We start from the raw sequence: 16,408 nt of genomic DNA, 5'->3' as shown, positions 1-16,408 counted from the left end.
TGTCAAATAGATGGAAATATTAGTATTAAAACACTTTCAGACAACTGTTTAAGCTTTGAATTTGTTTTCAGTTTACAAGGAGTATTAATTCTGATTTTGTCAAATAAAATTATTGTAGGCATATTACCCCCTACCCAGCTTAGGGTAACTATATTTCAAGTTCCCCAATAAAGGACACTCTCAGCCGAGAGGGAGTTGGGGAGGAGGGGAAGAGCTGAAGAGGAGAGTACAGTTTGGTGGGTGCTGGAGGGGATATTTGGGTGGTGCTGGAGGGGTGTGCATGTACTGGGAGGGGTATTTGGGGGATGCAGGAGAGGTGTGTGTACTGGGCAGGGGCATTTGGGGGGTGCTGGCAGGGGTATGTGCAGCCTCACTCTTGAGGTAGGGAGCAGTGTTGCTCCCTGTCACGGTGGCAAAGCGGTTGGTGCAGCCCATCAGTCTGCACCTCTCAGCAGGCCTCTCCCCCTCCCCAGGGCAGGGAGCCAGAGCCTGGCTCTGTCACTCCTCTCAGACAGGCTCTGAGGCCCTGTGACTGGCCAGGAGGTGCATGGCAGCTCTGCTTCCCTGATAGGATGGGTGGCCCAGCTCCTCCCAACCCACCGATCACCCACCAACTTCCCACCACCCCAACAGCACCTGCTTGTTTGCCCACATGGCCCACTTGCCCCATGGGGATTACTCCTGATGGCATTCTGCACCAAAAAATTAAAAATTCTATACCAAAAAGTTAAAAATTCTGCACTCAATATTTTAAAATTCTGCAAATTTTATTTGTCAAATAAATGTGGAGGCTCCAGCATGGCACTGGGGAGCGCAGCCCATTGGCTGCACAGACGTGGGAGACCACTTTGCAGCTCCCCCTGGGTCACAGATTCAGCAGTGAGGCTGCACCCAACCCTGACATAGTGCAAGGATCAGGCCTGACCCAGAAACACACAAGAGCCCTGTCTCTCTATGCCAGGTGCACCAGGTGTGGGCAGGCAGACTCAGCCCGGCAGTATCCAAGTGTGGAGGGGCTTAGTGCAAGGGGATCCAGGTGTGAGTTGTAAGGGTTCTGTGTGGGACAATCTGGGTGTGGGCAACTCAGCAGGGGATCTGGATGCACAAGGCTTCTGAGTGCAATGGTAATTGGACTCTGCATGGGGGTCCAGGTGAAGGTGGTTGGAGGTCAGCAGGAGAGGGGTGTGATGGGGATAGAGCTCGGCAGGGGGGTCTGTGGGGAGGGGGTTAGTGGGGTTCAGTGGGGTGAAGATCCAGGTGCAGCTGGTTGGGGCTTGGAGAAGGGGCAGTGAGGCTCGGCTGGGGAGGTTCTGGGTGCGGGGGGTGAGGCTCAGCAGGAAGCTCTGGATACACGGGGGTTTGAGTGGATGGGCAGCAGCATCCCGTACAGTGATCCTTCCACCTGCAGCTGAGGAACGACGGGTGCAAGAAGTGGGGAGAGTTTGCAGAGCTTCCTGCAGCCGGGGGAAAAATCTAGGGGTGGGTCTGACACAGTCCTGGATGCTGTGCAGGGGAAGAGGAAGTATCATCCTCTCCAGCCCAGCCAGGACCAGTACCCAAAACATACTGCTGGGGAGGGTCGCATGACTGCTCTTGTGGCTTCCCTTTGCTTCCCGTCAGAAAGTCATTTTTCTGTGGGGAAGCAAAGTAATCTGCAGGGGACATAAATTCTGCATATATGCAGTGGTGCAGAATTTCTCCCGGAGTAGGGAATGCACCTGCACAAGCAGTTGCCTGGGGACAGTTGCCCTGCAGCCCGGCCCATCCATTGGCCCCCTGGTGAGGGAGACCTGCGTTGGGGAAAGGGCATGGCGCCGCATGGCTCCAACCATCGCTTGGCATCAGCCCATTTGACCTTTGCAGTCCACTCAAAGGTGTTGGTAATCTGGATTTGGCCCATGGCCCACCTATTGACTACCCTCTGGTCTACTGAATCTGAGCCTAGGGAGGAGTCAGTTGAGACCTTGTCTCTCTAAAAGTGACATCATCTGAGCAATGACAGCAGCCCCTCACTCCAAGCAGGAAATAGACGTGGGAAAGGCAAATCTGGTCTTAAAAAAAAAAAGGGAAATTTTTTTATTTTTTTTTTAAATATACTGGGGTGGAGAGGCAGGGACAAATAATCCAAGGACTTCACTCTCAGGCTGTGTTTTCACTGCAAAAAAATAGGTGCATTTTTACACTGCAGTGACTAACTTGAGCTAGCTATCTCAATGTAAAATCCCAATGGATACAAGGCGCAGGTAGTTTTTAACCTCAGTGTAACTAGTAGAGGTAAATGTCATATATACATGGACACTGGAGGAAAAAAAACTATCCAGAGGGCTGCTGTTTGAAGCACAGATTCTCCTGCCATGGTAATTTTTCATAGAATATTAGGGTTAGAAGGGACCTCAGGAAGTCATCTAGTCCAACCCCCTGCTCAAAGCAGGACCAATCCCCAGATTTTTACCCCAGTTCTCTAAATGGCTCCCTCAAGGACTGAACTCATAATGCTGGGTTTAGCAGGCCAATGCTCAAAACACTGAGCTATTCCTCCCCCTAATAATTAGAGATATACCAATCACCTAGAACTGGAAGAGACCTTGAAAGGTTATTGAGTCCAGCCCCCTACATTCACTAGCAGGACCAATTTTTGCCCCAGATCCCTAAGTGGTCCCCTCAAGGATTGAACTCACATCCTGATGGTGAAATGTTGTTTGTACAAGGAGGCAATGTGACCTAGAAGAATAAACACTGAACTGGGATTTAGGAGACCTGGGTTCTAGTTCTGGCTCTGCCAATACCCTGCTGGGCAACCATTCACTTCACCTCTTGTTCCTCAGTTTCCCACTCTGTAAAATGGGACTATTGATACTTGCCTCCCTTTGTAAAGCAGTTTGAGATCTACTACCAAAGAGCAGCATACCATTTTCTATCTTTGCAATCATCAATAAAGACTTTTCATAAATTCTCACACACATACACACACTTATACATACATACTCTTATATGTAAGTTTGTACTAATGAATGTTGTGTTTCTGTGTAAACATCAGCATAGAAATAGATAAAAGCTGTTCCCTTGTGGATTCTCAACCTGCAGTGCCCAGAGTTCACGTTCTCCAATGCCTGGTATTACCAAGTTGGTTGGTTCTCCTCACCATCTGTAGACCTTACACAGGAGCACAGGAAATTGCAGCAGGGTGGGCGTGCAGAAGCTGTAGCAACTCCACAAGGTATCACTTCAGCTGCTCACAAGGCTGCCTGCACTTTCACAGCATTCCTTGCTGGTAATAGTGAGCAAGGAACAAGAGTACTATGCAGATGCTAATTTTCCAAATGAAACATCTCAAGGTATTTGAATATTAAAATATACTCCGAAGTCCAGGATGACATTTCCTGTCTCGGTTTATATTCTTTACCACTGGAACTGCAGACAGATAATATTGCAGTGTTGGTGGTATCATTTGAATGATCTGTAAAACTATATTCATATCCCTAAATCTTTTTTTGAGAGGGCAAGGGAGCTGTGGTGGTACTCAGAGAAGCTGACTGTATCTATCTGATGACACACTCATGCAAAACTGCTCCGGTGTTGCTGGTAATTCTGGATTTATCAACCTGGGCAGGGATTTGAGGCAACTTCTGTATGTAAGATTTTAAGAAAAGTCAGGCTGATGTCTTTCATCTTGTTCATATACAGTTTATTATTTGTACTGATTAGTGGCATTTTGTGTTTTAACTTCAATCAGCTTTGATATATCAAAAAATTGGTCCTGTGGCATCCCTACGCATGTGCTGCTGCCATATTTATGAACAACATCTTGAGCTGAATAAAGCTAAAGGTGTGAATTTAGATGCTTCTTTTTATCCCTTAAACAAGTGCAGAAAACATGAAGAAAACAACAGATAAACAGGTCTGTAGATGTATAGGGTCTTCAGAGTCCACTGAAGGAAATGGTAGTCTTTCCATTGGCTTCAATAGATTTTAGATCTGATACACAGTAACAAAGACAATGCTTTACAAGGGTACACAGCATCTCAATTCTGAAATCCCCCACCTTACAGCACCCAAGGAAAAGTTGAGCTAACAGGTCAATTTTTCAAAAGCGACTAACGATTCTGGATATGTCACTGTTTCGGTGCCGAATTTTAGACTCCTCAAATGGGCCTGATTTTCAGTGAGCACTAAGAACGCACTTTCAGGGAAATAAGGACAAATTGTGGAATTACAGACCAGTCAGTTTAACTTCTGTACTCGGAAAGATAATGGAGCAAATAATTAAGCAATCAATTTGCAAACATCTAGAAGATAATTAGGTGATAAATAACAGTCAGATGGATGCGTCAAGAACAAATCATGTCAAACCAACCTGATAGCTTTCTTTGACAGGGTAACAAGCCTTGTGGATAAGGGAAAGCAGTAGATGTAGTATATCTTGACTTTAGTAAAGTTTTTGATACTGTCTTGCATGACCTTCTCATAAACAAACTAGGGAAATGCAACCTAGATGGAGCTACTATAAGGTGGGTGTAAAATTGGTTGGAACACTGTTCCAACAGAGTAGTTATCAGTGGTTCACAGTCATGCTGGAAGGGCATAATGAGTGGGGTTTCAGAGGGATCAGTTCTAGGTCTGGTTCTGTTCAATATCTTCATCAGTGATTTATATAATGGCATAGAAAGTACACTTATAAAGTTTGAAGACGGTACCGAGCTTGGAGGGGTTGCAAGCGCTTTGGAGGAGAGGATTATAATTCAAAATGATCTGGACAAACTGGAGAAGAGGTCTGAAGTAAACAGGATGAAATTCAATAAAGACCAATACACAGTACTCCACTTAGAAAGGAACAATCAGCTGCACACATACAAAATGGGGAATGACTGCCTAGGAAGGAGTACTGCAGAAAGGGATCTGGGGGTCATGGTGGATCACAAGCTAAATATGAGTCAACAGCGTAACACTGTTGCAAAAAAAGCAAACATTCTGGGATGTATTAGCAGGAGCGTTGCAAGCAAGACACGAGAAGTAATTCTTCTGCTCTACTCCAAGCTGATTAGGCCTCAGCTGGAGTATTGTGTCCAGTTCTACGTGCCACATTTCAGGAAAAATGTGGACAAACTGGAGAAAGTCCAAAGAAGAGCAACAAAAATGATTAAAGGTCTAGAAAACATGACCTAGGAAGGAAGATTGAACAAATCGGCTTTCTTTAGTCTGAAGAGGAGAGGAATGAGAGAGGACATTATAGTTTTCAAGTACATAAAAGGTTGTTACAAGGAGGAGGGAGAAAAATTGTTGTTCTTAACCTCTGAGGATAGGACAAGAAGCAAAGGGCTTAAAATACAGCTAGAGAGGTTTATGTTGGCTATTAGGAAAACTTCAGTATCTGAATCGGGTTACACAAACATCTGTCAGGGATGGTCTAGGTGATACTTAGTCCTGCCACGACTGGACTAGACGACCTCTCAAGGTCCCTTCCAGTCTGATGATTCTACGATTCTGAAAACTAGGACCTTTTAAGGTCTCTCAGTTGGATACCCATAAACTGAGGCACTCAAAATCACTAGTTACTTTGCAAATCTTGATAACTTACAACGAGGTTGTTATGATCAAGGAAAAATATAATATATGATCATGCCAAGCAGCGACCAACATACTATATTTTTCTTCCCATGTTACTGTGACATGTAGTTTGTGGTTTACCAAACAGATGTTTAAACTTTCACCCTACTAAATAGAAATAATTGATGGAGCCTTACCTTTGGGAATAGTAATCTGACAACCTAGGTCACAGTCCTGCTGCAACTGATAAAAAGCCACTTCCTGTAGTCGGGCACGCTCCAACTCCGAAAGGCTTTGAACAGGAACTGACTTCAGCCGAACACTGCGTCCTGACATGCTGTTCCACGTGAAGTCACCCTACAGGAAATCAATTGGAAAAACACAAAGCATCATATGCACAGTTTAAACAAACATATCCTTCTCTTTTATCGGTAAGAAAAACTACACAGGACCTTTTCCTCAAAAATTCACTTCTTGGATAGTCCTGACCTTTGAAATATCATCTTTGTTTTCCCAGAATCAATTAATCTATGCAAAAAACTAGGGCTGTCAAGCAATAAAAAAAAAATTGTGATTAAATCGCAACAACAACAACAGAATACCATTTATTTAAATATTTGAGGATATTTTCTACATTTTCAAATATATTGATTTCAATTACAATACAGAACACAGAGTGTACACTGCTCATTTTACAGTATTTGCACTGTAAAAAAACAAAAGGAATAGTATTTCTCAGTTCACCTAATACAAGTACTGTAGTACAAACTCCTTATCATGAAAGTTGAACTTACAAATATAGAATTATGTACCAAAAAAATTGCATTCAAAAATAAAACCATGTAAAATTTAGAGCATGCAAGTCCATTCAGTCCTACTTCTTGTTCAGCCAATTGCTCAGATAAACAAGTTTGTTTACATTGGCAGGACATAATGCTGTCCCTTTCTTGTTTACAATGTCACCTGAAAGTGAGAACAGGTGTTCTCATGGCACGAGATTTAAGTGCCAGATGCACTAAAGATTCATATGTCCCTTCATGCTTCAACCACCTTCCAGAGGACATGCATCCATGCTGATGATGGGTTCTGCTCGATAACAATCCAAAGCCAATGCGGACTGATGCATGTTTATTTTCATCATCTGAATCAGATGCCACCAGAAGAAGGTTGTTTTTCATTTTTGGAGGTTCGGGTTCTCTAGTTTCCACATTGGATTGTTGCTCTTTTAAGACTTCTGAAAGCATGCTCCACACCTTGTTCCTCTCAGATTTTGGGAGGCACTTCAGATCCTTAAACCTTGGGTCAAGCGGTGTAGCTATCTTTAGAAATCTCTTTAGAAATCTCTTCTTTGCGTTTTGTCAAATCAGCAGTGAAAGTATTCTTAAAATTAACAACATGGGTTGGTCATCATCTGAGACTGCTATATACAAAATGTACGGCAGAATGCAGGTAAAACAGAGCAGGGGACATACAATTCTCTCCCAAGGAGTTCAGTCACAAATTTAATTAACTTTTTTTTTTTAAACAAACGTCATCAGCATGGAAGCATGTCCTCTGGAATGGTGGCCGAAGCATGCAGGGGCATATGAATGTTTAGCATATTTGGCACATAAATACCTTGCAATGCTGGCTATAAAAAGTGCCATGCAAATGCCCAGTTCTCACTTTCTGGTGACATTGTAAATAAAAAGAGGGCAGCACTATCTCCTGTAAATGGAAACAAAGTTGTTTGTCTTAGCGATTGGCTGAACAAGAAGTAGGACTGGATGGACTTTTAGGCTCTGAAGTTATATATATTTGTTTTTTAGTGCAGCTATGCAACAACCAAAAAAAAAAAATCTACATTTGTAAGTTGCACTTTCACAACAAAGAGACTGCACTACAGTATTTATATGAGGTGAATTGAAAAATACTATTTCTTTTATCATTTTTACAGTGCAAATATTTGTAATAAAAATATACACTTTGATTTAAATTACAACAATACAATGTATACAAAAATGTAGAAAATCATCCAAAATATTTAATAGATTTTGATTGGTATTCTATTTTTTAACAGTGTGATTAAAACTGCAATTAATCGTGATTCATTTTTTTAATCACAATTAATTTGAGTTAATCGCATGAGTTAACTGCGATTAATCGACAGCCCTACAAGAAACCCAAAACAAAACAAAAGCCCACCACATAATATTTACCTGAAAACATTTACCTATTACTGTTGCAAAAACATTAGGATTCCTAAAGAACCCAGGGTGTGGCGTGGTGTGGAGGAGGAGAGTAACTGATTTTCCCAAGTTTCGTTTCTTTGGGCATTTAACAGCACTTTTTGTATACTCATTTCATACCGTTTTTCCTGTATAATCAATTTAACATACAGAGAATTCACTGGACTCTTTAAAATCCATGGTTTATTTTCCATAAGTGCTGATCCCTTTATGTTGGTCTGAAGAGGTTGTACCAACAAAACAAACCTCTTCCCTACATATTCCTTCTCCTCCTCATGGTATGTCATGCCTAGGTTTATGCTGATTGAATGACAAGTTTCTAAACATTTGTCTAAACAGTCCTAATCAACGTGTGTTAAAATAAATATAACTATACAACATGAAATGCTATATATTCAATAAATACCCACAGAGTTAGGAAATCTAATCAAGAGATTTAGCTATTCTGTCTCCCAGCTTTGGTGATGAATCTAAAATATTGGTCCACAGGCCAATATTTCATTATGATGAAGTAAGTAATTTTTTTTGTCAATGAGTAATAGTGAAATATACATATTTGCTTCAGGGTTAGCCATGAAATTCAAACTAAAGTTTCACAATGGAAGCAAAGTCTAAGTGGACATTTTAGTGGCATTGGGGCAGAAAGAATTCCTTTGGTTCTTGAACAAATTCTGACCAAATTAAAAACAATGGTCCAGTTGTTTGAGCTGAGACTAGATGATCACAAAGGTAATTTCTGGCTTTATAATCTCTAAATCTTGAACACACTAGTGCGAACAGGGACAGCTGCCAGTGAGCATGATGCCCACCCCGGTTGGCAGGGCTGGGGGTGGTACAGACATGCCAGAGGAGCTGCCCGCTGTGGTTCTTGGTAGAGGTTCCTGCGATTCCTGCAGCTCCACAGATATCCATAGATATGCATTTTGTATACATGCAGGACTCTACTACTAATGAGAAGTATTGACCACTATCTTCTCAGACTTCCTACAAGACTATCAAATGTAACTGTCTACTAGGACCAACTTTTGCCTCTGCAGAGACAGACCTTGGCAGTAGAACAAGAGCAGGTCTGCTATGCAAGGAGGGGAATAAGATTCTTGGGATTCACACTGTGTAAGGCACAGCTCTGTGAGTGCCTCCTGTACTGCAGACCAGGGCCATGTAGGGGAGAAGCAATGGACAGGCTAGGAAAAAGGCACATATCAACCTATTTTACTCCCATCCATATGGGGAGGCATACTTGAAGTGATCCAGCCATTGGGTGAAGTGCCTCCTTGGAGAGGCACCACAGCCAGCTACTGTGGAAGATTCCTCTCCCCCTACCCTGAGCATCTTCCAAGGACTTAGCTCAGTTACTTGCTGTTGAATATGTATACCTTACACATACATATGCATGCACACTTTACTTAATTTGTTATAAAGCGTTTGTCTACATGGAGATGTTAGTGCACAGTAAGCTATGGTGTGAATTTAAAGCACATTGGCTACTCCATACTAATGCTCCAAGTGAACACTCTTCTACACACTGAAAGTGCCCTTAGGTGGTTTAGCTTAGCACATTTCCAAGGAGCATTAAGCTAATGCACGCAAAAGGCACTCTTAGGGTATGTCTACACTTGCAGTTTTTGCGTTGAAAGTAAATCGCTGGTTTGTGTACTCGCTTAATTCCTCAAGTGTCAGAGAGTGTCAACATTAGCAGCACTTCCATTGCAGATGAGAGCAGCACCCTAGGGCACCTATCCCACAGTGCAGCTCTCTCCATTTTTACAATGGGTCTTGTGGAAAGGGGGTGGTGGTGATTGCAGGGCATCCTGGGTCCCTGCACAGCCTCCTCTCCCCAAACACTGATCAACTCCAGTAGCTAGGCATTGCTCCAAAGTTCCCAGGGCATTACAGGGGGAGGGGTTGATGTCTGTTTACCTGGCATCAAAGCAGCAGAGCTGCTGGCCAGAGTGGTCACTTGGGCACTGTGGAATATCCCCCAAGCCTAAAAGCTGTGTGAAGAGGAAGAAAATATCTTCACTTGCATATCCCCACCAAAGCATCACTGGTAAGAGTTGTACGCCTCTCGTGGAGGTCGTTTTCTTTTTGTGGTGAAACTTCTGAGTCTCAAGACTTGACAAATTCTTCAAGGGATCCAGGATTATGATTTAGGTTATTAATTGCCTACAGCAACAGATTGTGGGTTTAAAACATGTAGCAGCTGCAACCACCAGGAATCTGAGGTGTGCACAGTGTGCCGGATGTGGCCCCTAGTCATATTAGAAACTGTAAATAATAATTTTGATATAAGATTAGAATGATGATTTTATACTACAGCATTATTGTAATAGGGAATGGCTTTACTCCCTGCCATGTTTATGTTACAGGGTATACAACAAAGACTGTTACTATCAGCTGTACTTTTAATTGGTCATTTGTTCAAGTCCATTGGAGATACTTAAGATCAAAAGCAATTATGCTGGTTTGGTTTTTCTCCTGAACTACCAGTGGTTTGCTGACCGTGGTAGTGTTTAGAAGTGTATTCACTGTAAAATAATTAAATATTTTTGCACATTATAAAAATTACACTGTGGAAAACACGGCACATGCTAGATATAGTCTTACACAGTTTTAACTTTCTTTCCTTAATTACTTCTATAAACTTGGGAAACTAAGTATACAACTGCCACTATGTAAACCTTTGGCATACATTGGAAATTTATTTCAAATCCTTCCAAAATTGTTTCCAGGCCTCTCAACCATAGGAACTTTAGATTTTGACAGTTTATAGCCCCCTGACTCAGCTTTCATGTCTGTACATCTAATCCCTCTTTTCCTCACTTTCCAGTCGTTGCCATTTGTATGGACCAATAAAAATACATAAAAGAAAGCGAATAATTTCAGTACAACTTTAGTCCTACCACGTAAAATCAGTATACAGAATACTAGACATAAAATAGGAAGTGAATGAAGAATTAAGAAAAAGGAGAAGTAAATATTACTAAATGTCCATTATAGCACTAAATGAACATTAGGACCAAATCCTCTGTCCCACTAGGTACTTAAAGCTATTGTAAGTTTTTCCTTTTGGGCTTCTCCAAGTGTGCAGGAATGACTGGGTGGTGTAAAGGTGGTGTTCTTTTTTGGCATCACTCTCTCTTAGCTTCCCCTTGCATAGGGGCAATGAGGAATGCTCAGAACTCTGGGCATCCCCTGGGAGCTGTTACAAGCTGGTACAACTCAGAGCACTGGGGTGGCCCTCAATTGTGCAGGGTGCCAAACTGGCCCCAGTATAGTGGGAGATCAAGGAATGATGAAAACCCTTCTGAATGCTGAGACTGCATATTAACAACAACATGTGGGAAACTAAGGGATACTACATAGCCCAGAAACAGACCTCGTAAAAGGTCTGAAAACCAATACACTAAGCACCAGGACTCTTAATTATTATTCAGTATGAAAGTCTGACTTTACTAATGACTTCAACAGACAGGGTGAAATCCTGACCCCACTGGAAGTCAACAGCAAAAATCCGATAGACTTCTATGAAGCCAGTGTTTCATCCACAACATTTAACATCATGTTATAAACATCCTAGTACAGAGTCTCCCATTATGATCAGAGGCTTTGCAATCAATACTTTTCTTATGACATTATTACATTTTGAAGTTCTGTGCTGATATTGAATTATCTCACCCTATGGAGCTACATAAATAGTTTACCTAAACACAATACACAGACTAATATTCTGTCCATTCAGCTAGGGAAATCTGTTAGGCCATGTCTACACTACCCACCAGATCGGGGGTAGTAATCGATCTATCAGGGATTGATTTATTGCGTCTCGTCTAAATGCAATACATTGAACCCCGAATTAACGTCCGTACTCCCCCTCGGCAGGAGATGTAAGCAGGGTCAACGGGGGAGCTGCAGTAGTTGGCTTGCTGCCGTGAGGACAGCCAGGTAAGTTGAACTAAGATACTTCGACTTCAGCTATGTGAATAGCATAGCTGAAGTTGCGTAACTTAGATTGATCCCTCCTCTAGTGTAGACCAGCTCTTCGATTTGGCAAAAGATCACACTTTACAAACTATTGTTTTAGTTGTCAATTGTTTTCAAACAGTAGTTTGAATGTGACAATTTTAAAACACACACACACTCAGAGTTATCTTCCTCTTTTGCTAAATGCTCTGAACTGCCAGCTGAAATCAGATGGACACAGGATACACGTTGCTAAGTTCTGCACAGCAAGACAACATGTGTAGAATACTGGAATGTTGACATCACCCACAGAGGAGAACAAATTCACACCCACACCAGAAATACATCGCTAAGCAAGTCGACAAGACCGAGCCCCAGGGTACATAAATATCATAGTTATTGACTTTCAGTCATCATGAAAAAAAAAGTGTCCCACTAACATTAGTATAAGAATAAAGAAGGATTTGGGAACATAGCCCAGACAAGGGGAAAAGTGATTTCCCATTGTCTTTGTCAATGATTTCCCAAAGTCATCAGACAGCTCTGAGCTGTTTCTTTAAGTTTATAAGTAAAAGCATTTTCATCACAGAGGGCAATTATGGGCTAAATGCATAATTGAGAAGTTTTCGGATACGGTCCTTCCATTTCCAGACAAAACTGTTTATGATGTAAAATAGATACAGCCCTGTATCTACTATTGTTAAGCCTTAGCATAAAGATAATTCAGGGCTTCTGAAGACTCCATCTGAACCACTGGTCCCCAACCTTTTTCGTCTGGTGGGCGCCAGCCGATAAGCCACGGAGGACCGTGGCGGCCAACGAGCATTAACTGAAACGTCACCGACAAGCGGCAACGTCAACAGGCATTGCCACCAAAGTACCGCCAGCAAGCAGCGTCATCCAGAGGCGTTGCCGCCGAAAATCGTCAGCATTTTGGCTGCAATGCAGCTGGATGCTGCTGCTTGTCGGTGGCATTTTGGTGGATGCTCATCCATGGGCCAGTACGCAGGCACACTTAGACGCCCTGGCTGGTGCCATGGTGCCTGTGGGCACCGCGTTGGTGACCCCTGATCTGAACTGTCCAAATATTTGTGAACCTCTTGTCGGATCTAATATTTATTTATAACAATAAATTTCAAAACAATGAGTCAAATTCAACAAAGCTGGCCCAGCCAGGAAAGCCCATTGCAATAGATGGGAGAATTCATCTCTCCATAGGGCTTCCCCCTGCTTTGAATGGTTATTCATCATTATTATCTGAGTCACTCTTGTAACAACAGAATTGATGTTTTTCAATACATCAATGCCGATACATTATCTGACGTCATTTTTCTGAAGCTTGAACCTGGTCACATACAACTAAAGCACATACTTTACTTTCAGAACAAGAGAGAGTGGTCACCATTATGAACGTCAGTATTTATTAATCATCTCCAAACAGGGGCATCTGAGATACCATTGTTGTGTCTTTACCTTTAAAGCAGGAAAACAGCCATAGTGCCTTAGTCTACATTATCATGTCACTTAGGGGTATGAAAAAACACCCCCGAGTGACATAAGTTACATCAACAGAAGTGCCAGTGTAGATGGTGCTATATCGGTGGGAGAGTTTCTCCTGCTGACATAGCTACTGCTGCTCATGGAGGTGGTTGAGCTCTCTCCCGTTGGCATAGAGTGGCTACATAAGCAATCTTACAGCAGTACAGCTGTGCACTATACACTCATTAGTTTAGACATGGCCTTAGATCCCTTCTGTTTAGTAGATGTTGGCAAATGTTTAATTTTTAATGGCACTCTTTTGTCCATATATAATTGGATAATAGTTCTTTATTAAATGTACAAGTGGTGAAGTTTCCATTTTAAAATATTAGTAATGTGAACTCTTCAACTTCTGTGGGTTCTGGCTCACCATAAGAACACAAGAACAGCCCTACTGGGTCAGACCAAAGGTCCATCTAGCCCAGTATCCTGTCTTCCGATAGTGGCCAGTGCCAGGTGCCCCCAAGGGAATGAACAGAACAAGTAATCATCAAGTGATCCATCCCCTGTTTCTCATTCCCAGCTTCAGGCAAACAGAGGGTAGGGACACCATTCCTGCCCATCCTGGTTAATAGCCACTGATGGACCTATCCTCCATGAACTTATCTAGTTCTTTTTTGAACCCTGTTATTGTCTTGGCCTTCACAACATCCTCTGGCAGGGAGTTCCACAGGTTTACTGTGCGTTGTGTGAAGAAATGAGAAACCATATGAGAAACACGGACATAACAAATTCTGCTTGTTCAGAAATTAGCTTGAATACCTTTGTGGCCCAACACCACTGATAACGTGGTCTCAACTTTGGAGACAGTATTGGTTGGTTATTGCTGCTTGCAGAGCCAGCAGAAGATGTACACATTTTGTGGCTTAGTGGACACAGCAAGACCGGTGCCCACTTTTTTGGTCTTTAAACTTTCAGTGATGAGTAAGATTTAAACAAACAAACAAACAAAACACACAAAACCCTAAAATTAAATTTAGAATACAGAAGGGTTTGTTTCTCCTCCCTTAGTCTAATCAGGTTAATTTTAGCTATATAAAATGTGAGGCCTAAATAATCTAGGCAGTGCTACTCTAATAAATTCTCCTAAATAAATACAATCATATGTAGATCATGTTGTGTTTACAGCTTTACTTGTCCTGGTGTAGTAGTAAAACTGGAAGAAAATGTGATGCCTCAGGATCAGGAAGGCAGATATTTTAAAATAAATGTGGATAATGCATAAGGTGAGCTATTATTACTGCAACTTTGCATACAATAAGAAGTTACAGGATGGTTGCATCAAAGGCTGCATAAGAACATAAGAACAGCCCTAGTGGGTCAGACTAAAGGTCCATATAGCCCAGTATCCTGTCTTCTGATAGTGGCCAGTGCCTGGTGCCACAGAGGGAATGAACAGAACAGGTAATCATCAAGTGATCCATCCCCTGTCGCTCATTCCCAGTTTCTTGCAAACGGAGGCTAGAGACACCATTCCTGCCCATTCTGGCTAATAGCCTTTGATGGACCTATCCTCCATGAATGTATCTAGTTCTTCTTTTAACCCTATTATGGTCTTGGCCTTCACAAACGTCCTCTGCCAAGCAGTTTCACAGGTTGACTGTGCATTGTGTGAAAAAATACTTCCTTTTATTTGTTTTAAATATGCTGCCTACTAATTTCATTTGGTGATCCTACATTCTTGTGTTATGACAAGTAGTAAACAACACTTGTCTACCTTCTCTACACCAGTCATGATTTTATAGAACTCAATCATATCTCCCCTTAGCCGTCTCTTTTCCAAGCTGAAAAGTCCCAGTCTTACTAATCTCTCCTCATACAGAAGCCGTTCCATACCCCTAATCATTTTTGTTGGCCTTTTCTAAACCTTTTCTGATTCCAATATATCTTTTTCAAGATGAGGTGACTAGATCTGCAGACAGTATTCAAGGTGTGCACATACCATGGATTCATATAGAGGCAACATGATATTTTCTGTCCTATTATCTATCCCTTTCTTAATTATTCGCAGCATTCTGTTTGCTTTTTTGACTGCCGCTGCACATTGAGTGGATGTTTTCAAAGAACTATCCATAATGACTCCAAGATCTTTCTTGGAACAAGTAGTATAATCTCCAATACTACTACATTCAGTGGGGAAGAACTGGCAACCCATACAAACAGGACCTAGCTAACCTGCTTTTATCATGTGTGCGCACAATACTGCCAAAATCAAGTTTTAAAAGTCATGAGATTTTAAAATTAGTACATTTGGAGTTCTTTATTTATTTTCAGGCTTTTGAGCCTAAAGGTTCATGTTTTCAAATTTTTATCTGCAATCACCTGGATTAGAAATTTAAATTATTTAAAAAAATGAAAGCTAAGATTCTCTTGTAATCTCATGACTCCAAGAGTTGGGCCTTTAAGAAAAACATCAAATATCACAAGACTCACAATAAGATTGGATGAGTTAGTAATGTGTGTACTGCTCTGTGTACTTATATACAGGGATATCTGTGCACTGTTCACGCATCTCTATTTAGCAGAATAAATTTATAAATGAAAACAATCTGCATTTGCCAATTTAGTCCCTGCTATAACTCAGTTGCATGAAAAATGATTATATCTACACTATTCATGTCTACTTTTTCTCTTACCTGATCCATTACAATAAAATGTTGGATCACTCAACTTTTTAGCAGCCTTTGAAACCTGTAATTCAATATAAATCACTCTTTGTACTGTATCAGTGACCGCTCCCGATTCAAAACAATACTTTATGTAAAAATCTGCCATCGTTTAAAGAAATGACCTTGGGACTTAAAATAAAAATTAATTTGTTGGTCAAATGAAAAAGCTATAGTGCTAATCTATATGCTAGGGCTGGCTGGAAAACAATTCTGTGTAGTTGGGTGGGGGGGACGGACGGACTGATTCCAAAATTTGTTTTTCTTCTATGGCAGAACAAAAAGGAGACCTGAAATTTTTTGCAAAAAACAACAAGTGCAAGAGTTCCACCCCAAGCGCCTGGTAGTTCAGGCACTTGCCTGGCATGTGGGGAACCCAGGTGCCTGCTATGATTCAGGAAGAATAGAGACTTGAACCTCCCACCTCTCAGGTGAGTGCCCTAGCAACCAGGCTATTCTGGTGTCTCT

At 41.7% G+C, this 16,408-nt stretch overlaps 1 protein-coding gene across 3 annotated transcripts in view; it reads right to left on the bottom strand.

The window, feature by feature from the left end:
• ARHGAP6 (Rho GTPase activating protein 6) overlaps nucleotides 1-16,408 on the bottom strand; it is a 532,224-nt gene that overhangs the window by 91,283 nt on the left and 424,533 nt on the right. For all 3 annotated transcript variants that reach the window (XM_050963496.1, XM_050963506.1, XM_050963515.1), the window contains exon 2: nucleotides 5,742-5,901. In XM_050963496.1, the coding sequence (XP_050819453.1) occupies nucleotides 5,742-5,901 (160 nt within the window). The remainder of the gene's footprint in view (nucleotides 1-5,741; nucleotides 5,902-16,408) is intronic.

The sequence above is a fragment of the Gopherus flavomarginatus genome, chromosome 1 (assembly GCF_025201925.1).
Source record: "Gopherus flavomarginatus isolate rGopFla2 chromosome 1, rGopFla2.mat.asm, whole genome shotgun sequence".
NCBI lineage: Eukaryota > Metazoa > Chordata > Testudines > Testudinidae > Gopherus > Gopherus flavomarginatus.
This window is presented reverse-complemented; position numbering and strand designations above follow the sequence as displayed.